Source organism: Hypanus sabinus, chromosome 1 (assembly GCF_030144855.1).
Source record: "Hypanus sabinus isolate sHypSab1 chromosome 1, sHypSab1.hap1, whole genome shotgun sequence".
Classification (NCBI taxonomy): Eukaryota; Metazoa; Chordata; class Chondrichthyes; order Myliobatiformes; family Dasyatidae; genus Hypanus; species Hypanus sabinus.
In genome coordinates, this window is record NC_082706.1 from 181,816,053 (window position 1) to 181,842,493 (window position 26,441).

The 26,441-nt window shown below is 39.8% G+C and overlaps 1 protein-coding gene across 1 annotated transcript in view; it reads right to left on the reverse strand.

Annotated features, from left to right (window-relative positions):
- Positions 1 to 2,459: 2,459 nt before the first annotated feature.
- The window catches only part of trpa1a (transient receptor potential cation channel, subfamily A, member 1a), a 94,133-nt gene continuing 70,151 nt past the window's right edge, over positions 2,460 to 26,441 (reverse strand). The window contains exons 19-27 of the mRNA XM_059953902.1: positions 21,687 to 21,855; positions 20,244 to 20,333; positions 17,592 to 17,761; positions 13,127 to 13,256; positions 8,461 to 8,643; positions 4,588 to 4,656; positions 4,389 to 4,499; positions 3,510 to 3,622; positions 2,460 to 3,424 (exon numbers count right to left, since the gene is read on the reverse strand). Of these exons, the coding sequence (XP_059809885.1) occupies positions 3,172 to 3,424; positions 3,510 to 3,622; positions 4,389 to 4,499; positions 4,588 to 4,656; positions 8,461 to 8,643; positions 13,127 to 13,256; positions 17,592 to 17,761; positions 20,244 to 20,333; positions 21,687 to 21,855 (1,288 nt within the window). The 3' untranslated portion in view covers positions 2,460 to 3,171. The remainder of the gene's footprint in view (positions 3,425 to 3,509; positions 3,623 to 4,388; positions 4,500 to 4,587; positions 4,657 to 8,460; positions 8,644 to 13,126; positions 13,257 to 17,591; positions 17,762 to 20,243; positions 20,334 to 21,686; positions 21,856 to 26,441) is intronic.

The window sequence follows — 26,441 nt, forward strand, 5'->3', positions numbered from 1 at the left end:
CTTCCCCAGGGCACCACTGCTCAGTACAAGAGGACATGGCTTTAAGTTAAGGGGTGGGAAGTTCAAGGGGGATATTAGAGGAAGGTTTTTCACTCAGAGAGTGGTTGGTGCGTGGAATGCACTGCCTGAGTCAGTGGTGGAGGCAGACACACTAGTGAAGTTTAAGAGACTACTAGACAGGTATATGGAGGAATTTAAGGTGGGTGGGTTATATGTGAGGCAGGGTTTGAGGGTCAGCACAACATTGTGGGCCAAAGGGCCTGTAATGTGCTGTACTATTCAATGTTCTATGTTCTATCATTGATGCAATTTTAAAAGCAAAGGGTTGTCATGGTCCGGTCCGTGAAGTCTGGACTCTGGGTCTTCCAGATGTCCCTTGTTTCATTTGGACTTAATCATAGGCACCTGATGCTCGTCTTGGTGCTGGGAATGAATGTGGCTCTGGGTTCGAGTGCAGGTGCTGGTCTGTCTTGTCAGTATCCTGTCCTTGCCTCTGTGGGCCCTTGGCTGAAGTCTCACCTGCGTCCTTGCCTGTTCTTGCTGTCAAGTTCTACTGCTGGAGCAAGACTGGAGCCTTGCTGTGTCCAGATAAGGAATGGTCTTTTGTTGTTTGGAACTGTCTCTTTGTGTCCTCACCTTTGCTAGGTAGGTCCAGCCGTTTGCTGCTACCTTGAGTTGAAATTGTCTCTGTCCACTCCTTCACTAGTTAGGTCCAGCTGTTTGCCGCTACCTAGTGTTGGAAACTGTCTGGTCATGTTCAGCTTTCTGTGTATGAGTCCCAGCCCTACATCCTGTTCCCAAGGTGGGGTCCCGGCTCTGTGTTCCGTGTTCCTGTCTCCCAAGACCAAGGCTCGGTATTCCAGTTTCCCAAGTCTGAATCTGAGCTTCATGTCCTCGTCCAGCCCAGGAGTCCAGTCCTGTTGCTTTGCCATGTATTGTCCTCACCTGGATCCAGAGCCCGGGTCCGAGTCAAGACCCAGGTTCCGGGTCCCTGTCCAGTCTCTGGCTCAGAGTCCTTTTCCAAGCTCCTAGTTCCTAGTTCCTCATCCAGGTCCCACTTTCCCAGTCTAGTCCTGGCCCAGGCCCTGTATCTTGCCAGCATCGGTTCTTCCCCACTTCCTTTGCTTTCTTGACTCACCTAGTCCTGTCCCTAGTACTTCAGTATCTGTGTCTTTCATTTGGGTCTGCTCTCAATGCCCACCTTATGACAGATATTGATATGATTTAGTTTTTTTGACTGTTTACTTCTCTTCAGAGTAAATATTTTGATATTAAAAAACTTTTCAATTCATTATTTTTGAAAGAATCTTCTCATTACAGAATTGTTTTACACATGCCTAAGACTTTCGCACAATTCCGTAAAATTCTGCTTCACACACAACATGCTGGAGGAACTCGGAAGGCCAGGCAGCATCTATGGAAAAAGCACGCAGTCGACGTTTCGGGCCTGCTGAAGAAGGCTCTTGGCCTGAAATGTCAACTGCACTCTTTTCCATGATGCTGCCTGGCCTGCTGTGTTCCTCCAGCATTTTGTGTGTGTTGCTTGTTTATTTCCAGCATCTGCAGATTTTCTCTTATTATGATCTGTTTTTGTGATCTATGAGCAGTTTAAATAAGGTTGGCTGTAGGAATGTTTCCCCCTTATCAGAGGTGAATGGAAACAGAAGACGTAGATTTAAGGCAGTTGTAAGAGATCTCTTACCTGGTGAGTGTTGAAAACCTGGAATGAGCTGCCAGTGAAAATGGTGGAGGCAGTGTCTTCAACAACATTTAAAAGGTGTCTAAATGAGCACTTGGATCCCCCTAGGCATAGGAGGCTATGTACCAAGCCTTGGGAGAGGAGATTAATGCAGACAGGTGCCCACTGGTCTGTATGAACAAGGCACGTTTCCATGATGCTTGACTCAATGACTCTAGTAGCATGTGTACAGGTTGGAAGGTCAAAATCTGGGTTTATCAAGGAGTTTTAAAATGTAAATTTTAAAACTTTATTAATTATGACTTCAGAAACTCAAGGCGCATATCAGAAAAGAATCATTTCTTTTGCATACCCAGATCAAAAAAGTGACAATCTTAAAATAAAGAATAACATTTTCACATGTTTAGTGAGAACATGGAACTCTAGAGGCTGGATTAACTCAGATTAACAGGATGGAAATCAAGATACTTTTGAATTGTTGTGGTATCAAGGGACACAGAAAAAAGCAGACAAATAGAACTCAAGTAAAAATCAACTTGACCTGATTGGCTAAATTTCAGAACCTATTCACATGTTGAACCAAAAAAGCCACAGCAAATACTTTCAAGAAGAATTTTTGGATATTTATTGAACAAACTTCAGTTAATGAACATATTTCCACACTTAGATATAATTGTAATTTGAAACCTCTCTTCATTTAGTTCATCAAGATGTACAGTCAAATCATCTGAATTGTCTGATACTTCAAACATTTCCTAGAATTAATTTTGCCTAATTAGTTAACAAACTGCTATAGTCACAGTTACATTGTTCTTTCCTTTAATGGTTCCGATAGTCAAGGAATGAATTAGTTTGATGCTGTTTTTTCCAAGATTATAAACTTGTTATGAATCCACTATCAATTACCTTGACGGGAAGTCACCCCATTCCTCTAGAATTCTTCTATTTAAATATCTTCTAGACACGTTGCCACAATATCAAATAAAAACTGAACTCGATTGTATACAAGGTGCATATAATACAGATAGTATTTCTATCGTAATAATGTTTAGCATATTAAGGCAATCCTGACTGAATGCCCTGACCCAAGTTACTGACTATCCCTTTACTCCCACAGTTGCTGCTTAACCAATTGAGTTTCTAGAGATTTTTCTCTCTCCAGATCCCAGTATCTGCAATCTCTGTGTCTCCGTCACATCACACCATTCAATTGATTTTTAATATTAGTTTTGGATAACCTTATTTATTTTGACATATATAATCCCTGTAAGCAATACCACAAGGCTCCATGCAGATTCATAAAGTATTGTTAATACTTTGCAACAACCAAAACAAATGCAACAACAATGCATATATTTAATAAACACTAAATGTATCAGAGCTTTTGACGTCAGCGTAGTTTAAAGCTCCCTCCTTTGATTTTTATTCAACAAAAGATGTATGGTTAAAAGTAATATTGCAGCACCGACATATTAAGTGTCTTTATACCCAGGTTTGTTAAGGGGAAATGAACAAGGGGATAATTGTTTCTGAGCGCATTGCACTGATTTCAATGCAAGATCCCACTTGCTTCCAGCCTTCTTAAAACGCTGTCTTTTAGCCTTGATGTAGCACGAATATTCCTCTTGGTCCCGGTCTTCTAGCTCCAAAGAAATTCCCATCTTCTGAACTATGAGCACAAGCAGTTCATATTGTTTCTGCACTGAGGCTGTGATGTCCTTCAACCTGCAGGTTTAACAAATTGGAGGAATAAGTGCAGCATAATAAGACAAAGGGACAACGTCTGAATTATTTTAAAATGATTACACACCTGTATTTCTGCTTCTCTATCTGTAATTCAAGCTTTTTGATATCAGTTGCCTGATTGTTCATTTCGGAGCGTGTTTCGTTGTTTTGTGATTCTGAAAATCTCTGTAGCAAACACTGAAATATAAACATGAATTTTACCAATAGATAATTTTTAGCCCTCCATATTTCAGTAATTGCACTGAAATCTCCCAGTTGATCTGTGAGCCATTACATCTTTCAGCCAGATGACCTGTACAATTTCCTATTTTTAATAGTATTATTATTACAGTAGCAGTGATATATTGATGCACTTGGCTCAGTGGGGTTTTATTTACTTAGATTAACAATGGACACAAATCTATAATAGCTGAATATTGATGTAAGGCGAGCATGAAGAACATAATTGGAAGAGTGTAGGGGAACTCCTCTGCAAACTTATTTCATCCATCCTGTGAAGCTGTTCCTGCTTCTTTGAAGTTGGAATTGCTGCTGTGTCTCTGCACAGTAACAGAGGAGAAATATATACAAATCACAAATCAGCTGAATTGATTGTGCTAAGGTTATTTTTCCCCCTCTAATTCAATCACTATTCACTGGAACAAAGATACGAGACAATTTGCATGCAAATAGCATTTTTAATGTCACAAAATATCTGAAGATGCATCATCGGATAGAATTTAACATTAGTTAGATATTAGAATATGTAACCAAAGTGTCAGATAAATGAGGATTTGAGCATCTTAAAAGAAGAAAGAGCAGCTACTGTAGTGAATAAATCCGATATAATATGAATTCGCTTTGATTAAAAAAGCTTGTATTTCGAAACCAGAAGCAAATCCATCTAAGTATAATTATATTAGACCCTCAGGCAGCTGCTGAGTAATAACCATTACTTGCTTACATTTATGATACCAGTCTTTCGCTTGTTAGGATATATAGTTGTTTTCATTTCATCGACTTTATTAAGGAACCAAAAGGGAAGCTTCTCCTCCAAACTTGTATGAAGGAAAATCTGTAGGAATAGAATGGAGACATTGGAAATGTTTTCTTGATAGTGTTGTATTTTCTTGTCTTTTCATAAAGGAATCACAAAGGCTCACCTGCATTGCCATTCTTTTTAAGGATGCAGTTCTCTGGACTTCAGCAATGTCACCCACTGCTAAACCAATCTAAATTGGAAACATAAACACTTGACATGAAGTGTTTACACTGATAAAATCAGATGAACAGACTCTGCTGACAGCACACACAAAATGCTGGTGGAACGCAGCAGGCCAGGCAGCATCTATAAGGAGAAGCACTGTCGACGTTTCGGGCCGAGACCCTTCATCAGGACTCTGCAGACTCTGCTGACAATGATTTTCGGTTCCTCTAGAAACACACTTCATTTGCAGTTTTTGCCTCTTTCAGGTTGGAATTCCCACTGTTCTCCGCACAGTAACAGAAGAGGAATAAATGCCAGCACCAACTCGGCTGACAAACTGAAATTATTTTGCTGAGGTTTTTCGTTCTCATTCAGTCGCTCCTCATTGGAACAACGATATGCACAACAGGTTGCATGAACATAGAATAGTACAGCACAGTACAGGCCCTTCGGCCCACAATGTTGTGCCCACCCTTAAACCCTGCCTCCCATATATCCCCCCCACCTTAATTTCCTCCATATACGTGTCTAATGGTCTCTTAAATTTCATTTCTTCATTGCATTTTCTGCAAATTTTACCTTTAAACCTGTAATTGGTGTATGAGAGCCCCTGCCACAACGGTGACACGACTTGTTCAATCAGCCTGGTTTCTGTTCGGATACTGCAATTTTGTTCACGCTCACTTTCATTCCTGACTGCAACTCATTTGCATCTGTCAGCTATTTCAATTGATACAGCAATTCCAACTGTTCTTTTAAATATAAGTTGTGCTTCACTTAGGAGCCAATTTTGAATGCCTTCTTGTAAGATTTCACAAATTAAACCATCTCTCAGTGGATCATTAAGACCATTACTGAACTATTCTCTGACAATCTCTTCATTTTGGCCACGTAAGCTCTATGCTTCCTTATGTAAATAGTGTATTTAACATCACAAAATGTCTGGAAGTGCTTTAGATTCAGAATCAGGTTTATTTTCACTGACATACAAGACCAAAAGATGTAGGACCTGAATTAGGCCGTTTGGCCCATTGAGTCTGCTCTGCCACTTCATCATGCCTGATCATTTTTCCTCTCAGCTGCCTTATCCCTATATCCCTTCATGCCCTGCCCAATCAAGAACTTATTAACCTCTGCTTTACATATACATAAAGACCTGGCCCCCACAGCTACCTGTGGCAATGAATTCCACAGGTTCACCACTCCCTGGCTGCAAAAATTCCTCCTCATCTCTATTCTAAAAAGATGCCTCTCTATTCTGAGATTGTGTCCTTTGGTCTTTGGACTCTCCCACCATAGGAAACACCCTCTTCACATCCACTCTGTTGAGGCCTTTCACCATTTGATAGGTTTCAATTAGGTCACCCATCATTCCTCTGAATTCTAGTGAATACAGGCCCAGAGCCATCAGACACTCTTCATATGACAAGCCATTCAATCCTGCAATCACTTTTGTGAACGTCCTTTCAACCCTCTACAGTTTCAGCATATCCTTTCTAAGGGGCTCAAAGCTGGTCACAATACTCCAAGTGAGGCCTCACCTGTGCTTTACAAAGTTTCAACATTACATCCTTGCTCTTATATTTTAGTCCTCTTGAAATTAAAGCTAACATTGCATTTGTCTTTCTCACCACAGACTCAACCTGCAAATTAACCTTTAAAGAATCCTGCACAAGAGACTCCCAAGTCCCTTTGTACCTCAGCTTTTTTGTTTTCTCTCCATTTAGTAAATAGTCAACCCTTTCATTTCTTCTACCAAAGTGCATAACATACACTTCCCAACACTGTATTCCATCTACCACTCCTCGCCCTTTCTCTTAATCTGTCTATCTGTAGTCTCTCTATACCCTCAAACTACCTGCCCCTCCACCTTCATTCATGTTGTCCGCAAACTTTGCAAAAAAGCCTTCAATTCCATCATTTAAACCATTTACATATTTAATGTAAAAAAGTGGTCCCAACACCACTTGTTTTGTGGCATCTGTGTAGCACAATACATAAATTACAGTAAAAAATACAGTTATACCATATTTATTTGTCTGTTTGTTTACTTATTATTATAATTTGGACAAGTCAGAACAAGTTCCTCACCAAATGAGTGAGTTAACATTGACAGCTGGCAAAAACACCTCCCAGATTTTACAATCCTGCCTGTGCTACTGGCTTTTTACAATAAATTATGAATGCCCCAAACTAAAGAAAATAATGTTAACATTACTGAAAAAACCCTACCATGGAATTCTAGGTTCTAGTAGATATTGTAGAAGAGAAAAGTTCTTTGGTCACTTAGCCAAAATCCTGAATCTGCCCTTAGTTACTAATTTGACAGTGGGTTGTCTCGGCATTCATTATATCTCCTGAGCAAGAAGGAGGCATTACGTTAGTAGCTTAATGAAGAGGAAGGTGTCTACAATGCTACACTTCTTGCTGATTTCCTGCTGACAAAGAAAGCACCAGCATGGCTGCAAGATTATTGATATTTATGTTATTGCTAAGAATCTAAGGCAGGGGCAGAGACATAGTCAAAGTGGGGCAGACAAAGCAGGAGAAATATAAGGTGAGACCCATTGTAGCATTTCAGTTCACCCCAGTCTAGGAGAAACTTCAAAAATCAAGTGAAAACATGAATTCTGCCTCAATTCCTGTTCCACCACATTTTCCACTGTGCATATACCACTTGAACATAGCAAACAGGACAAGCTGATACAATAGCATGATCTACGTGTTTATAAAGGGCTGTGACAGTGTTCTGATGGAAGTCTGTCACTTTGAAATATATATTCTCCTCTGTTTGCAGATGTTGCTGACTTCCTAAGTATTTCAAACCTCTGGTGTTTTTATTGCAGTATTCTACATTTTGCTTATGAGCCAGACAGACCCTGTTTTGCATCATCCATCTTTTGCTGTGTTTCTGTGTTACTGCTTTCCTGCCAGTTGAGCTGCACCTTCCTCAGCACTATTTTTATGGCCCACTTCTCAAAACAAAATGTAATTAAGGTAGGTTATCTTGGCATTAAAAGCAATTGTTAAAACCAAAGTATCCCCCCTGTCATTTCCAGGATAATGAAATGAAAAGAGAACAAAATAAGCTTAATAACAATGATGCATGTAAAAATAAAAGTCAGAAAAACATATTGATGCACTGGTTTCACTGACCTGGCCACTTCCACATTTGTCAAAAATGAATTAAAGTGAATTTTAATTAAAAAAAAATCACAAGATCTGCAGATGCCTGAAATCTGAAATAAAAACAAACACGAAAAAAACCCAGGAACACCCAACAGGTCAGGCAGCATTCATAAAACAAGATGCTGAGTTAACATTTCAACTCTTACAAAGGCTCTTTGATCTGAATCATTTATGTTTCTCCATTCTGAAATGCACCCTGAACCTTTGATGTTTCCAGCATTTTCTGTTTTTGTTAAAATGAATTTAAGTTAAATTAGTTATCAGGACATGCCCTCTACTCATTACTACCTCCAGGGAGGAAGCACAAGAGCCTGAAGATGCACACTTAATATTTTAGGAACAGCTTCTTCTGCTCTGCTGTCAGATTTCTTTACAGTCTCTAAACACTATTTTTCTTGCTTTGTGTACTATTTTTAAAAATATATTTCTTGTAACTTAGAATATTTTTTAATGTATTGCACTGTACTGCTACTGTGTAATAACAAATTTCATTACCTATGTCAATAATAAAAACCTATTTCTAATTCCGATTAAAGCCTTGTCAAATCTCTGAAGACATTCTCAAATGAAAATCACTTTTGAAATGCACTCAAGGTGTAATAATTGTTCTAATGTTGACAAATCTACCCTTTAGACTTACCAGCAAGTTCATGAGGAGGATTGGTATGATTAGCATAAAAGTTGTTAGCATTGTGAATGTCAGCGTAGGGAATGGCATTTTCTTTTCAAAATATACTCTGAGGAAGTTATCATCGTAGTTAATATCTCCCAGCATCATTGCAAGTATCCTCAAGAGAGAAAGAGAAGGATTTTTGTATGCCATCTGCAAACATAGAACAAAGCATCAGTTTTTTTCTCTGCATCTCCCTTATGTAAGACCATAAGATATAGGTGCAGAATTAAGCCGTTTGTCTCAGTGAGTCTGCTCTGCCATTTCATCACGGTTGATCCATTATCCCTCTTAGCCCCAATTTCCTGCCTTCCTCCCATATCCTTTCATGCCCTAACTAATCAATTACTTGGTCTCCACAGCCATCTATGGCAATAAATTCCACAGATTCATCACTCTCTGGCTAAAGATTTTCCTCTTTATTTCCATTCTAAAAGGATGTCCCTCTATTCTAAGGCTGTGTCCTCTGGTCTTAGATTCTCCCACCATAGGAAACATCCTCTCCACATCCAATCTATTGAGGCCTTTTAACATTCAATAGGTTTCAATGAGTTCCTCCCTCATTTTTTTGAATTCTGCTGTGAAGAGGCTCAGAGACATCAAACGCTCCTGATATGGTAAGGCTTTCAATCCCAGAATTATTTTTGTGAACCTCCTTAGAGCCCGCTGCAATTTCAGCACATCCTTTCATAGATAAGGGGACCAAACTGCTCACAATATTCCAAGTGAGGCCTCAGCAGTGCTTTATAAAGCCTCAACATCACACCCCTGCTTTTACATTCTAGTCCTCTTGAAATGAATGTTAACATCACATTTACCTTCCTCACCACTGTCAACCTGCATGAGGACTCCCAAATCTCTTTGCCACTTTGATTTTAAATATTCCCTCCATTTAGAAAATAGTCTATGCCTTTATATCTTCTACCAAAGTGCATGACTATATGCTTCCCGACACTGTATTCCACCTGTCAAATCTCTGAGGGTTTTTGATATCGTGAAACCACATAAATACTCAAGTTGTTTTGATGTCTAACAATGACAAATGACAATTTAAAACATCATACACATTTGCCTGTCATATCTAGAGACACACTCACACACCCACATTCCATAATGATCTACAAATAAAAAGAGTTGTTTATTAAATATTTAGACATTGTTCCTGAATGTAAATTCATTCATGGATAGTTATGAATAGCTAACATATTGAGGAAAGCATCAGCTTTGTTGCACAAATTATGATTACTTTTGGAACTAAATTGCATCAATATACATGTACAGTATTTCACCAATGTAGCATGAAGCCTTGATTCATCAGGAATTAACTCATTAGGACAGGTATAAGCAGGATTTCAAAGGGTCTGCCAAAGGGTCTCAGCCTGAAATGTTGACTGTACTCTTTTCCATAGACACTGTCTGGCCCATTGAATTCCTCCATCATTTTGTCTGTGTTGCTTGGATTTCCAGCAGATCTGTGGATTTTCTTTTGTTCAAAAAATCTACCCATTTTCAAATAAACCTGGACACTAAAGATTCTGCACATGCTGGAAATCTTATGTAATCCACACAAAATGCTGGAGCAACTCAGCAGGTCAGGTAGCGTCTGTTGAGGGCAATAAACATTCGACATTTTGGGCCAAGACCCTTTACACAGAGCTACTCACTGCATTGACAAATGAGCACTTCAGTGAAGAAAATTATTGCCATCAAAGGACAATACTTATTGTCATATTAAGAATAATTTTAAAAAAAAGTAAATCTTGCTGAAACAAGGCTGCTTAAAATGATTCTGCTTCTTAGCTTGATACAGAGATTTTCAGTGTGGCAAAAACAAAAATGCCTTGTTTGAACAATGAATGTTAGCCCTCCTGGCATTTCATGTAGCAACTGCTCATCGGTTGTACAATCGCACAAGTACTATGAATTTTTCAACAAGTTCATGTCAAAGATGGAGGTCTTGGAACATTCGTTCCCCACTAAGTACCAATAATCTCTGATAAGCATGCCATCAGAGGCAGACACTAGAAAGTAGGCCTGGCCATGGTCAGGGACATCATCAGGTAATAGAGATGAAGACTATTGGGACCAGCAAAGAATTTCCTGCAATACTGCACTGTGGCTTAGAACAAGTCCTTTAAAGGATGTTGAAGTAGGCCATCAGCCTTTGGTAAAGGGCTGTTCCGACACATAAGGATCATATCATCTCTAAAACATTTTCCTGACCCTAACAGAACAACAGTGTCAGTTAATGGTCCCATCAGAAGTAAAACATTGTTGATCTGCATTGGTTGTCTCTGTGTATTATGACATCATTCTCATGAAGGGCCACATTACAATTTCCAAAAAAATAGTTTATGTGTAAATGGATGTCCTTGTTTTCAGATGAAAACTTTTATCGTATAAAATTGCCCTGCATTATTTTAAGCCTGGAATCTTTTAATATCCAGCTAATGAACTGAGATGAAAGAAGTTTCAGACATATAAAACAGAGAACTCTCTATTACAAAGATGTTAGAAAAATAATTAAAAATATCTGCTGGAATGCTGGAATTAAAGTTTCTTTTCCCCCAGTCTCTTCTATAAATATGTACAGTGTTTCCTGCTTTTTAATTTACCAAATATATTTATATAATCCTGCTGCTTATAATGTAAAGATTAAACATGAGAAAAAAAAAGAGGTATACTTGTGGTGCACAAGAGATTCTGCTGATGCTAGAAATCCAGAGCAACACACACAAAATGTTAGAGGAACTCAGCGTGTCAGGCAATATCTGTGGAAGTAAATAAGCAATTAACATTCCAGGCTGAGACCTTTCATCAGGACTGGAAAGTAATGAGGAAGGTGCCAGAATAAGGAGGATGGCGGAGGGGTAGGAGCACTAGCTGGAAGGTGACAGGTGGTGGGGTGGGGGTTAAAGTGAGAAGCTGGGAGGTAATAGGTAGAAGAGGTAAAGGACTGGTGAAGATAGAAGAGGAGAGTGGACCATGGGGAGGAAGGGAAGAAAGATGGGCACCAGAGGGAGCTGATAGGCAGGTAAGGAGAAGAGGTAAGATGATAGCCACAGTGGGGAATTGAAGCAGAGAGAAAAGGAAGGGGGAAAATTACTGGAAGTTGGAGAAATTAATTTCATGCCATCAGGTTGAAGGCTAATTAGATGGAAAATGAGGTGTTGCTTCACTAACCTGAGAATGGCCTCATCATGCAAAGGAGGAGACCATGAGTTGATGGGCCAGGATGGGAATGGAAACTGGAATTAAAATGGCTGCCATCAGGAAATCCTGTTTTTTTTCAGATAAGAGTGAAGGTGCTTGACAAAGTGGTCCTCCAACCTATGATGGGTCTCACCAATCTAGGAAAGGCCGGATACTGTAGCTGACCCCAATGGATTTGCAGGTGGTGTTGCCTCAAAATGGAAGGACTGTTTGGGGCCCTGAATGGTCTGTTGTCAAGAAAGATAGCTTTAAGGCCTAGTTGTTGTCAAGAAAGATAGCCTTAAGGCCTAATTGATGGGGGATAGAAGTGTATAGGGACTGGACATCCATGCAGAGAAAAAGGCGACGAGGACCAGGGAACTGAAAGTTGTTGAGGAGACCGAGAGCATATGAACTGCCATGGATGAAGAGGGAAGGGATTGAACCAAGAAGAATAAAATGGAGTCAAGGTGTGGAGACAGCGGATCAGCAGGACAGCAGTAGACAGAAGCAAAGGGCCTATCCAGAAAATTAGGTTTGGGATCTCAAGTATGAGGCAGAAGCAAGCAGAGTGGGGTAAGGGTCATGTTTCAAAGAATGGGGTTTCCTTTCCTCCACCATTGATGCAGCCCTCATTCACATTTCTTCCATTTCCCCGACATCCATGCTTACCCATCTTCCTGGCATCTTAACGGGGATAAAGTTCCTCTTGTCCTCACCGACCACCACATCTAACACATCATTCATTCTCTGTAACTTATGCCATCTTCAGGCCCCTACCACCAAACTCATCTTCACCTCTCCACCCTCCCCCCAACTTTCTGTCTTTGCGGGGCTCGCTCCCTCTGTGATTCCTTTATCCATTCACCCCCCCCCCCCACTATTCTTCATCCTTTACTTTATCCAACAATCACATCCCAGCTTTCTACCTCATCACCCTCCCCCACACACCTGGCTTCCCCTATCACCTTCTAGCTTGTTCTCCTTCCCCTGCTCCAGCCTTCTTGTTCGGGCACCTTCCCTCTTCATTTCCAGTCCTGATGAAAGGTCCAAATCATTGACTGCGTATTCGTGATCCATAGCTGCTGCCTCATCTGCTGAGTTCCTCCAGCATTTTGTGCACTATACTAGTGGTAAATTTTCTGTGCAGCGCTTATGGTATTATGGTAAAACAAAATAGAACTTCTGTAATGTCTAAAAACATGAAAAGCATATTATATCCAAAATGAGAGATTAACACTAACAAACTACTTTAAGCAATTCTTCAAATGACCCACTTCATATTATACTCAATTTTATAGGCTGAATTAGTTGATATCAAAATATCATGTCAGTAAGTTTACAGTCACTTACTTACATGGATTCTGCTCACTGAGCCATACACAACATAATGTGTTTATGTATTGTTACCCTTGTCCACAAGTCTAACCAGTGGGCCACCTACCTGTTCATACAAAAGAATGTAGAAAGTCAATCCAAAAGCAAAGACGAGAAAGAAAAATATGCTCATGATATGAAGCAAGGTTTTCAGAATCTCTGCAAACATCACTACATAGATCCCACAAATATCGAATCTGAAAGAAACAGAGACAATCTCAGAATTTGCACTGAGCAGAAAATTACTGTGACATTTAACACTGTGCATATTCCTTGCATTGACTGAAATTAATGATATCACTGGATGCCAGATTCAGTGCTGTTGATGGGCAAAATTATGTTCTGCTAGCTGGAAAACTGTTTTAAATTTCAAACGATCTAGTGCTCAGAGACCATTGATCTCCATTGTTGATCTCCAGTGGTTGTGGCTCAGTTTTCCTTGGATCTCCTCTGGAAGTCGAATGTCAGTATACCTGGAGGTGTCACAGGCGGGGATGTGGGGCTGTCCCATTTGGTCTCTCAACTCTCTCTCATACAGGTAATAGCTTCAATCACTAGATGTCTCTATACAACTATCTTACACTATTTCACTGCCTTTAACTTTTATAGCAGTTTTAATTAACTTCATTTATACTTATTATAAATATTTAATGATCCTTAGACTTTCTATATGTCTTTATCAGGAGTGTTTAAGAACAGCTCAAAGGATTCTGCGACCTGCGACAGACTGCCAATGCATGCTGGGATGGAACATCAACAGAAGGTTGTCGGTGCCTAGTCACTGCTCAGAGCCCACTCCATCTCACTTAAAGCCTCTGGAGTCTGGAAGTTTCCATCAACTGGCCACCCACATCCAGTAAAGTTACACACGAGTGGCCCAGGTTGGGACTGGGGTCAGTGCTTTCAGTAAGAACTGGTGTTGGGTTGGTTACAACGAGATCTGGCCCAGTGAGGAAGGTTCAAATGTTGGCCTTGGCCTCTTGCCTCGTCATGGAAACCCAGAGCCAGATTGTGCCCCTGCTTCCTTCTGATCCTCAAGAAGCCGTAAAACATACAGTATACAACTGGTCCCAGGGAAGTCTCAACCAACTTCCGGGCTCCAATTAATATGAAGGTTGTGTTCTGATGACATCATGGACGTGGTTTGAATATTTATGGAAGAACCAAGCATCTCACATAACCCCACTCTCCTGCACAAAGGGGAAGGTTAGCATGAGGTCATGCTGGGATATCAGCAGGATCAGAGCAGAGAATGACATAGAACACAGCGCAGCCTACGATGCTGACATTATAACCCACTCAAAGATCAATCTCAAACTCCATTCAACATATTCCTCCATTTCCTTTCATCCCTGTGCCTGCCTAAGAATTTCTAAAATGTCCCTAATGTATCTGACTGTGCTGCCACTCCTGTCAGTTCGATCCATGCACTTACCCCTCTCTGTGTAAAAAATCTGCTTCTGACATCCCTCCTAAACTTCACTCCAATCACCTTAAAATTACGCACTCTCTTATTCCCCATTTCTGCTCTGGGAAATAGGTGCCTGCTGTCCACTCTCTTTAGGCATCTTACTGACTAATAAATCTCTTTCAAATCACGTCTCATCCTCCTTCACTCAAAAGAGAAAAGCCATCTTTCCATCTCTCTCCATCTTTCTTCTTAGGACATACTCTCTAATCAGAATCAGGTTTATTATTACCAGCATGTGTCATAAACTTAGCAGCAGCAGTTAAAAGCAATACATAATATAGAAGAAGAAGAAATAAGATAAAGTAATAGATAGATAGATAGATAGATAGATAGATAGATAGATAGATAGATAGATAGATAGATAGATAGATAGATAGATAGATAGATAGATAGATAGATAGATAGATAGATAGATAGATAGATAGATAGATAGATAGATAGATAGATAGATAGATAGATAGATAGATTACAATACACATATATTGAATAGATTTAAAATCATGCAAAAACAGAAATAATATACGGGTGATTGATAAGTTCGTGGCCCAAGGTAGAAGGTAGAAAACCTAGAAAATTTATTTTTCCTACATTTACACACGGTCGTGGAGTATACGGATCCCTTCTTTGTAGAAGTCGGCGTCTTGGACCTCCAGAAGTGGTCCACAGCATGGGGTGATTGATAAGTTCATGGCCTAAGGCAGAAGGAGATGAGTTATTAACTTCAAACTTTCTGTGTTTTCACTCAAAGAGTTGACCTGCATGTGCATGGAACAAGAGCTATATAACTCATCTCCTTCTACCTTAGGCCACAAACTTATCAATCACCCCTTGTGTGGACCACCTCGATGTCCAAGATGCTCTCGTATATTAAAAAAGTGAGGTAGTGTTTACAGGTTCAATGTCCATTTAGGAATCGGGTGGCAGAGGGGAAGAAGCTGTTCCTGAATTGCTGAGTGTGTGCCTTCAGGCTTCTGTGCCTCCTACCTGATGGTAACAGTGAGAAAAGGGCATGCCCTGGGTCCTTAATAATGGACGCTGCCTTTCTGAGACACCGCTCCTTGAAGATGACCTGGGTACTTTGTAGGCTAGTACCCAAAATGGAACTGAATAGATTTACAACCTTCCACAGCTTCTTTCGGTCCTGTGCAGTAGCCCCTCCATGCCAGACAGTGATAATCTAGGCAGCATCCTGGTAAATCTCCTCAGTTTAGTAATGGTCTCAGTTGAGTGGCCTTCCATAAGTTGAATTCAAGATTACTTCACCCTTGCATCTTCTGTTGGGCCCATTTATCAAAACAAGGTTGAGAATTATAATGCTGAGCATGCAGGGCCCAGTATTTCAAATACTCTGGATAGTTGTTCTTTGTGGATGGTTCCTGAGAAGCACACTGGACCTGCACTTCCACATTGAAATACTTTCAGGGAATTGGTAGCAAACCCGCTATCATTGTGAGCACAACAATGTCAAATACAAGAGGTTCTGCAGATGCTGGAAAGCCAGAGCAACACACACAAAATGCTGGAGGAAATCAGCAGATCAAGTAGCATCTATGGTGAGGAATAAACAGTCCTGATACAGGGTCCCGACCCAAAACATTTACTCTTGATTCCTCTCTATAGACACTGCCTGACCTGCTGAGTTCCACCAGCATTTTGTGTGTGTTGCACAACAAGGTTAATTTATATTCAACAGTTATGCAAATGTTCATGACATAAGCCAGTGATATTAACCCTGATTCTGAAATGTTACCCTACTACTCCATGGATTCTGACTTTATGCTCAGTTTCCTGTTTCAGCTATGACCCACTAAAAGCTGAGACCCACAAGTTTTCAAGGATTTCAGGACATAGAACATGAAACATAGAAATTTACAGCACATTACAGGCCCTTCGGCCCACAATGTTGTGCCGACCACGTAACCTACTCTAGAAACTGCTGAGAATTTCCCTACTGCACAGCCCGCTATTTTGCTAAGCTCCATGTGCCTATCTCTTCTTGTATCCATGTCTACCTCCGTCACTGGCAGTGCATTCCACATACCCACCACTCTGTGTGTGAAAAACATGCCCTTTACAATCCACCCTGTACCTACTTCCAAGCACCTTACAACTATGTCCCCTCGTCGTAGCCATTTCAGCCCTGGGAAAAAGCTCCTGGCTATCAACATGCCTCTCATCATCTATACACCTCTATCTGTTCACCTCTCATCCTCTGTCGCTCCAAGGAGAAAAGACCAGGTTCACTCAACCTGTTCTCATAAGGCATGCTCGCCAATCCAAGCAACATCCTTGTAAATCTCCTCTGCATTCTCTTTACAGTATCTACATCCTTCCTGTAGTGAGGTGACCAGAATTGAACACTGTACTGTACTCCAAGTGGGGTCTAACTAAGGTCTTATATAGTTGTAACATTACCTCACGGCTCTTGAACTCAATCCCATGGTTGATGTATACCCAACACACCAAACACCTTCTTAACAACACCGTCAACCTGCACAGCAAATCTGAGTGGCCTATTGAATGGTCCCAAGATCTAGCAGATCCTCCGCACTACCAAGAGTCTTACCATTAATGTTATATTCTGTCTTCAAATTTTACCTACCAAAATGAACCACTTCACACTTATCTAGGTTGAACCCAGCCCAGTTCTGCATCCTATTGATGTCCCACTGTAACTTCTGACAACTCTCCATTACACCACAGATATCCTAACTTTTCAAATTATTTTATTTATTTTATGTTTTACTGAGCAACCCCCCAACTTTTGTGTCATCAGCAAACTTACTAACCCACCTTTCTATTTCCCTATCTAGGTCATTTATAAACATCGCAAAGAGGAGAGGTCCCAGAACGGATCCCTGCAGAACACCACTGGTCAGCAACCACCACGCAAAATACAAACCACCTACAACCACCCTTTGCCTTCTATGGTCAAGCTAATTCTAAACCTGCAAAGGTACTAAGGTATAGAATGTAGCTTCTTCTGTTACACCCTGATTGGGCAATGGCTTAACTATTAATAAGACAGCATATTTTTGCTGAAATATAAAATATATGATACCTTTGAAGATAGAGTAGGAAGTTCACCCATGATGTAAATGCAGAAATCATACCACACTGCCACTGTAGTGAATGAGAGATCCGGAACACCCAGGGAATTACAAACAGAATGGATGTCACGTACATAACTCCGTCTAAAAAATTGGATGAATCATGGATGTATTGCCATCGCTGTTTATTAAGACAAGAAAAAATTAGCAGCAATTAATGAAGTCAAAGTAGCATATACCTTATTATTTTATTTCCTGAATTAGTATAGAGATAGATCAGTTTAATTTGTTACATTCTACCATCTTCCAAATGACAAATACTTCCATTACACCACAGATATCCTAACTTTTCAAATTATTTTATTTATTTTATGTTTTACTGAGCTATTTTAAACTGCATCTTATCATGTCAATGAACACATAGTGCTGCTTTAGAGTTCCTAAATCTATTTCACACTGGTATTTGATTTCTTTAGCAGATTGGCCTCCCTAATTGCATCAGGTACTGTTAGATCTACTTTAAAAAAAAATGCTATGTTATACACATTTCCCACCCATTTGAAAAGCAAAATTAATATTTATTTCAGTCTTTAATTTTAAGAGAATAAATATATAAAAACCAGTATGAAAAGAAGGAAATAAAGAAGGGATAGTTACACCAAGAAAGGTTTGGTGATCTTGTTATGAAGGCGCAGAGGTTTCCTGGCAGATTGCCTTGCATTGGGAGGAAGGGAACAGCCTAAGGGAATAACCTACTTGTCTTCACACAAGAACACAAGTAAAAAGGAGCAGATGTAGCTCACCAGGGCCTTCAAGCTTGCCTCTCCATTAAATGTATTCATCACCATCTTAGCCCAGGCCTCAGCTTCTCTTCTGTTCCAGTTCAACATGGCTCTCAACAAAAAAAGATCTACTTTCTCTATAAATACCTTCAGTGAACCAGTCTCCACAATCCACTAAGTTTTCAGAGGCTCAGAACCATCAACAACTGAAGTGTAGAGGAATCTTAGTTGTTTAATACTAAAATGTAGAAGAAATTCCTCTACACTTCAGTTTTAAACAACTGCTACCCCTTCCTATGGCCTCTTACTCCATCTTGTAACTATGGCCTCTTGCCTGAGACTCTACCACTAACATTTACTAACATTTTAACAGCTCCACTTTGGATTTTACGTATTTCAATAAGATCTAAGCTCCAAAGAATGGACTCACATTTTTAGCCTTTTAGTAATAAGACAATCTGCTCATCCGAAGAATTATCCCAATGGATTTTTTCTAAATCACTTTTCTTATATAGGGGTCCAAACCTGTACACAGCACTCAAGATGCAACTTGCTGAATGATTGTAACAAATTTTCTTTCTTTTTATTTCCAGTTCCTGATTAAAGAAGTCATTTGACTCAATTACTTACTGTTTACTTTGTGTTTCAAGCCCAAGAATACTACAGTTTCTCTGAACTCCACTCATTTTCATTTTCAGTTTCAGTTTATCTTATTTATTGAGATACAGCCTGGAGGAGGCCCTCCTGCCCTCTGAGCCATGCTGCCCAGCAACCCCCAACTTAAACCTCATCTTATCACATGAAAGATCACAATGACCAATTAACCTATCAACTGGTAGCCTTTGGACTGTGGGAGGAAACCGAGAACCCAGAGGAAACCCACACGGTCTCAGGGAGAAGATATATATTTTCTCTGACTTTGTTTCTTTCTTGTAATAACCTAACTTTGAGTATTTTTATCCTTGGGTAATGTGAACTCATTTTTTTTTTGCACTAGCATTTTGTTAAGCTACTTGTAAAATCGGTTTTGAAAAAAAACACCACATTCAGTAGTTCCTCACTATCAGCTCCGGCAAATTTGTCAAACTTATTTCATAAAACTGTCTCGACTTAATCAGCTTGCATTAAGCCTTTCTAAATGACATCTAATTCTTCCTTAATTATAGACATCAGCGTCTTCCCAGTAGCGGAGGTAATTTTCTGCTTTTTGCCTCTCTTCCTACTTGAGCAAAAAAGGCACATTCGCATTTGTTCACACTGTAGGTTCCCTCCCATAACTTTGTGAATTTGGAAGAACTTCAGTCGTGGATCTCCTGTCCCTGCAGATGCTTCCATTAAAAGACTTGGATACAGGCCATTGGGTCCTGACAATTAGTCTGCTTTTAGTATGCTGGAATCCCTGTTATTTCATCTGTTGACTTTGGGATCATTACATATTATTAGCTCCTGCTTAAAAATACCCTCTGGGTATTTGTAGTGAAAACTGACACAAAGAATGGTTTTAAATTATTTTGCTTTCTTTTTTCGTATTACCCTCCACTGCAAACCTTTCAAAAGTGGCAAAGCACAGATGATGAAAAGGGGGCCTTTACTTTTCTGTACTATAGATCATCAATTCTTATAAGAGTCAACCTGTTATCTCAATCCTGGATTTTTTTGGAAGTTTTTTGCACATGCAAACTCATAGAGGATTTTTAAAAGGAACAGAACACAAAACAGACCTTTTACCAAAGGGAAGTCCCATCAAATCTAAAGTAATGTTTAAGCCAAGCATGCTGTCCTGAAGATTGGGATTCTATGTGTGTTTTTTAAAAACGCACAACAACCTTTCTCAGTTTCGGGTATATATGTAACAAAATTTAAATTTCGTGCACGGATTACCTGTTGCAAAATTTGGAAAATTTCCTTGCATATGCCCAGGATGCACATGGCAAATACAATTATTGTGCATATTCTATGGAATGAAAATTCCTGTGGAAGGAACAATAGTTCAAAATGGACAACAAGTTAATGTTATATCAGTGTTCTATCTCACACAAGTAAAACATTAAAATCTTTTTAACATTAAAACTTTTGGCACAAAATTTGCATAACCTGGGAATAAGATACAAGGGCAGAATTAGGCCACTTAACCCATCGAGTCTGCTGCAACATTCCATCATGGCTGATTCATCATTCCTCTCACCGCTACTCTCCTGCCTTCTCCTGTAATCTTTGACACCTTTAGTAATCAAGAACCCATCAACCTCAGCTTTGAGTATACTCAATGACTTGGCCTTCACAGCCATCCACGGCAATGAATTCCATAGATTCACCACCCTCTGGCTAAAGAAAATCCTCTTCCTCTCTGTCCTAAAAGGACATCCTTCTATTCTGACGCTGTGCCCTCTGTTCCTAGACTCCTCCATTATAGAAAATATCCTTTCCACATTCACTCTATTGAGGTCTTCCAAATTTGATGGGTTTCATTGGGATTTCCCTTCATACTTCTAAACACCAGCAGGTACAGACCCAGAGCTATCAAAAGACCGAGTTTCAACCTGTTTATATTGGGATTATGATTAATTCTTCCTGCCTTTAGAAGAGGCGCACAACAGGAATAGAAAGCGTTTTATATGTAATCCAGCCAGATTGGCTTGAGAACTCCCGAATTATCCTCCATTCCAGGAATGCTACAAAAACATGTGCTTTCGCAAATGCAAGCCCCATAATAAAGCTGCAACTGGCCAGCTGAGAGATTGCCCTCTTTCATTTGTGACTCTGTACCCAGGATTGACATTGGGTCCAACCCAGACAGGCAAGTAGAAAGGAATCCCAGTGTCTCATTGAATTAGTCTAGCAAGGTGTTCAGAAAGCTAGGCTAGCTTATTTATTTATTGATCGAGGTCCTTCCAGCACTTCCGGCCCTTCAAGCTGTGCCGCCCAGCAAACCCAAATTTAACCCTAGCCTAATCTTGGGGCAATTTACAATAACCAAATAACCTACCAGTCTTTGGACCGTGGAAGAAAACCAGAGCACCCAGAGGAAACCCACGCAGTCATGAGGAGAACATACTTGTTTGATACCTTCACTCATTTTCTGTGGACTCCCCACATTTTTCATAACTAGGGTTGTTTCCTAACTAAATGGATTTGGAGAGTTAATGCAAAGTGTCTGAAATTGCAGATGATACTAAACCAGGAGAAACAATGAAATCAAAGTGATACTGAAGAAATCACAAATAATATTCAAGAGTGCAAATTTCTGGCACATCAGAGCCTAACAAAATGAAGCCAAAACCAATTCCTATCTTGAACCAAAGAATAGCCATACAGTGATCAGACCTGATTTTCCTTGTTGAACATTTCCAGTGTTTCCATAGAGTTGAGGGCATTCTGCGTTTCATTGGCGAAAGCAAAGGGCCGTGAAGCAATGATGATGTACGTTATTGGTAGCAGTAGTAATGAAAAGAGAGCCATGTTAAAAACATGTGCCCTAAGTCCATACACTCGCCTAGTAAAATAGAAATAGATTTAGATTTCTGCAAATATTGAAATTAACATAAATGTAGAAATGTATTTACCCTCCCATATACATATTTTCATGTTATGTTAGGTAATATGTTTTTATAAGTGAAAGTAAAACTAAACTATGATGCTTACAAATTGTTTTGTTATTAATTATAATTAATTTTTTGTCACTTAGAATTGAAAAAGAACGCTTTCATCTTTTCTGGATGCTAGTGCAATCAATAGACTCGGGTGCAATGGAACTTGAGAAAAAATGGTTTGTAAACAACAAACAAGAGAAAATCTGCAGATGCTGGAAATCCGAGCAACACACACAAAATGCTGGAGGAACTCAGCAGGTCAGGCAGCATCTAGGAAAAAAATATACAGCCGAAGTTTTGGGCGAAAGTGAAGGACGAAAAACGAAGGGTCTCGGCCCGAAACATCGACTGTACTCCTTTCCATAGACGCTGCCTGGCCTGCTCAGTTCCTCCAGCACTTTTTGTGTGTGTTGCTTGTTAACAACACAAGGTTCTTACCTGCCAGCAGATTTTGTAAGAGGAGAAGATGTTTAAAACTTGCTGGGTTTTATTTACTTTTTTATTATTTGTCTTACACAAATTGTAGCTCACCTTTACCCTGACATTATTTTTAAGAATATGCAGGAGTTGCATATAGATTTTCTATTAAACTTGCCCACAGTAATTAACAGTGTAAATATTTCATTTTAACAATGTGGTCATTCGTTGTCCAATGGCAATCTTTCAGCATCAGAATGATTCAAACAGTGGAATCAGATTCCTTCAAATTTTTAAGAATATTAAAAATGTTCAATAGTATTTCATTTATATTCATTTCTTAATTTTCTCTTTCAAGTACATTTCTTTTTCTTTAAATCCCATCCTGTATTTCTACTTTGTTTTCTACCTAATTTAACTGTGATGCAATTTAATTCATCCTTAGCCATGCGTTAAATTATTTCACAGATCACTCACCAGAGGAATAGCCAGTCTCTCTGGTGGCTTCACATATTTTTCAGCTTGCACCACTACTGATTTACATCTAAAAGAATTATGAAGTAAATTAGCTAATAGCGCTTTCCTGTGATACTGTACTTTAGATGGGCTCTTCCACACTGACTACAGCTCAAGACAGAGTATCAAAATGAAATAAATTTGGGAGTTACACTTTCCAGAGTTCCTTAACACAGAAATACAAGGAAAGGGAGCAGGAGTAGGGCATCTGACCCTTCAACCCTGTCCCAGATTTTAATAATATCATGGCTGTTCCTCCCCAGTCTTGAATCCTCTTTATTGCCAACTTCCATATCCTCATTACCTGATCCTTCAAAAAATTATCAACCCCCCCCCCCACTTAATTATCTTCAATGCTCAAATCTCTGGAATTCCACAGATTCTGTACCCTCTGCATAAGGAAATTCATGTGCCCCCCAGTTTTAACTGACAGAACCCCCCCCCAACCCCACCTGTAACTTATAGTAACTATGTCCCTTTGAAATATTCCTGATAGTGAAGATATATTAATATCTCAATTTTGCAGATAGGATTAGTTTGGATTGACTTTATGGCCAGCACAGACATTGTGGGCCAAAAGGCCTGTTGCAGTATTCTACAGTACTGTGCAAAAGTCTTTGGCACATATCTATAGGTAGGGTGCCTAAGACTTCTGCATAGTATTGTAGTAATTTTATAATGGCACTGTACTTCTGCCACAACATAAACAAATTTCATGACATATGTGAGTGATGATAAGCCTAATCTTGATATGGGTCTCTATTGTGGACTGAGAGTGGGAAGGGGGCAAAGAGAGGGAGTCATGGTTGGGAAAAGGGGAAGGGGGAGGGGAGGGAGCAGGAAGCACCACAGAGACAATCTGTCATGATCAATAAACTAATTGCTTGGGATTAAATGACCTTGCCTGATGTCTCATAGGTGGGTGTGTCTACACCTGTGCCAACCCCTGCCCCAGAATTCCTTCCCACACCTGTCCCACCTGTCCCACACTTTCCCTGTGGTGCTCCACCATCACCATTCCCAACATCCTTTAGTCCAGACAGACTTACAAATTCATTCTCCACTTCACATTGACAAACACAGTACCGTGCACAAGTCTTAGGCACCTTAGCTATATGTATACTGCAGATGTGACTAAGATGTTTGCACAGTACTGTATCTACTTTGCCTTTCTGTCATGTCCTCTTGGGATCTTACATCTTTTAAGAAAGATCACCTCTCATTCCTATAAGCTCCAAAGAATACAGATCCAACCAAATGGAAGCTCATAAAAGTATTTAAGGATTGATATATGTTCCAGGATTCTCAACAGTTGGACTTGGTGATGCTTATAAACCTCAGTTTGACATGCACCATTCCAGATGGAAGATCACTGAGGCACGCCAGGCCAAGAGAAATATACGTATTTCATTGTACCTGGCCAGAGAGGAGAAGCAGCCTGTGTCTGTGGCCCTGTGCTGGCTCCAGGTTTCTGCATGGGTGCAGGGTGCCACTCGTTCTTTGCACAGAGTACACAGAGTACACCTGCTACTTTCCAGATGGTCACGCCGACATACGCACTACAACTAAATGTCTCACACTTCCTCAGTGAGGAGCCGGTGTGGGATCAGATGCAGCACAAAATGGATAGCAGTGCCCAATAAACTGGCAGCACTTGTACAAAGGTCCATTGCACCATCCGCATTTGAACTACATCAACCACCCATTGAGTGGCTGCAGGCAACGTGCCGCCCACAGATAATATGGTTCAAAGTTGTGCTGTGCAACTCAGGAGTGACACGCAGGCGATGAAAGCCATGCTGCTTCATCAAATATGATGGAGGCAAACTCTGATGTTCTGAAACAATGATCCCAGCCTGGAGGACCACTATAGTTTTCAGTTTGCAAGTGTTCGGATTTGTGGTGAACTGCTATTTGGTACACAACCTTGCCATAACAATAGTACAACTCCTGACACTGGGTATAACCAAAGCAAAACAAGAGAAGGAGCAAAGAATGAAGTGGCCAACTTAGATATTACCTTTCTACCCAAGCCATCTGCAAACAACTCATTCAGCTGATGACATTGGTGAACAACTTCAGGAGGGACAGGATGTCTCTCAACTTTCCTTTCCTACTGAACATAACATAGTAAATTCCTTTCAGCTCCTTATTCACTCCACTATTTCAGGACGGTTTTCTGCATCTTCTCGCATGAAATCTGGATAAAAAATACTTGTTAAATTTTACTCTCATTTCCATTATAACATTTTCCCAGTTTCTGTAAGGAACTTTAGCCATTCCTTTCCTTTATACAGATCTACAGAAATTTGTATCATCTATTTTCTGCTTCTTGTCAGACCATTTACTATTCTGCTTGCTCTTTGCTTATCCTTTCCCAATAATCAGGCTTCCTGCTTTTATGGCAATCTTGAAAGCCTTTTCCTTCAAACTAATACTATCTCTATTTTTCTTGATAGCTACAGTTAAGATTACTTTTCTTAACTGTTTGTATTATTCCTTTAATTGCTCACCACTGCTCATTTCTATCATACCTCTTAAAATAGTCTCCCAATCTACCATAGGATATTCATCATTAATTTTGTGCTGATTTAACACTCTGTTTCAGATTGAACTGAATAACTTTCATTTTTTTATATAAAATTCTATCATGTTACAATCCAATTCTTCAAGGCTATTTAACTATTAAATCAGCAATCAGCAGTCTCTCATTGGATCATAAAAAGTCTAAAATAGTCTTTTCTTCACTGGCTCCTTAACCTGTTGATCACACACACTCCATGGATTTATGCTATGATTTGTAAATAGGCAAATAAAATTAAGAGCAATATGCTGATTATTAAACAAGCATAGAGATTCTTAATGCCCCCACATTTCCACTTTAATTTGGGATTTATGGACACCAGTGTTTCCCATCCCTTACTGTTTCACAACTCTACCCACACACGGCTTTTCTGTGTTAAGTTTCTCTCTCTCTACCATATTTGTCTTCTCCTTATTATCAGGGCTACACCTCCACACCTTCCATTTATCTGTCTTTTTGCAAGTTGCGTATCCTGGAATATTTACTCTTCTTGATTGGCTACTTTGAAGCTTTATCTCCATAATAGTTATCAGGTGGTTCCCATATACTTCTGTTTATAACATTCATTCACCTACCTTTTTACAAATATTGTTTCTGTTTGGATTTAAATAAAGCTTTCAGTTGGTCTTTTAGCCATTCTTCTCAGCACTGACCTTAATTGCAGCTATCATGATTACGTTACCCTGCATTATCACTTTTCCTTTATCTTGCCTCACCAGAACTTTACCCCTTGCCCACTCAATGATTCAATGTCCCAGCCATTCAATTTCCTGGAATTTTGATCCCAACCTGTATCAAGTAAAGCCTTTCCCAACATAATAGTTTACCCTTTCCTCAGTAGTTAACACCACTTTCCCATTTCTCCCAAATCAGTGTCTGAGTTACTGATTCAGTTCTCTAATTTTGGTTACTCATCTCCAATTTCCACATGGATCAGGTCATAGTCCAGAGGTTATTACACTTGTAGTTCTG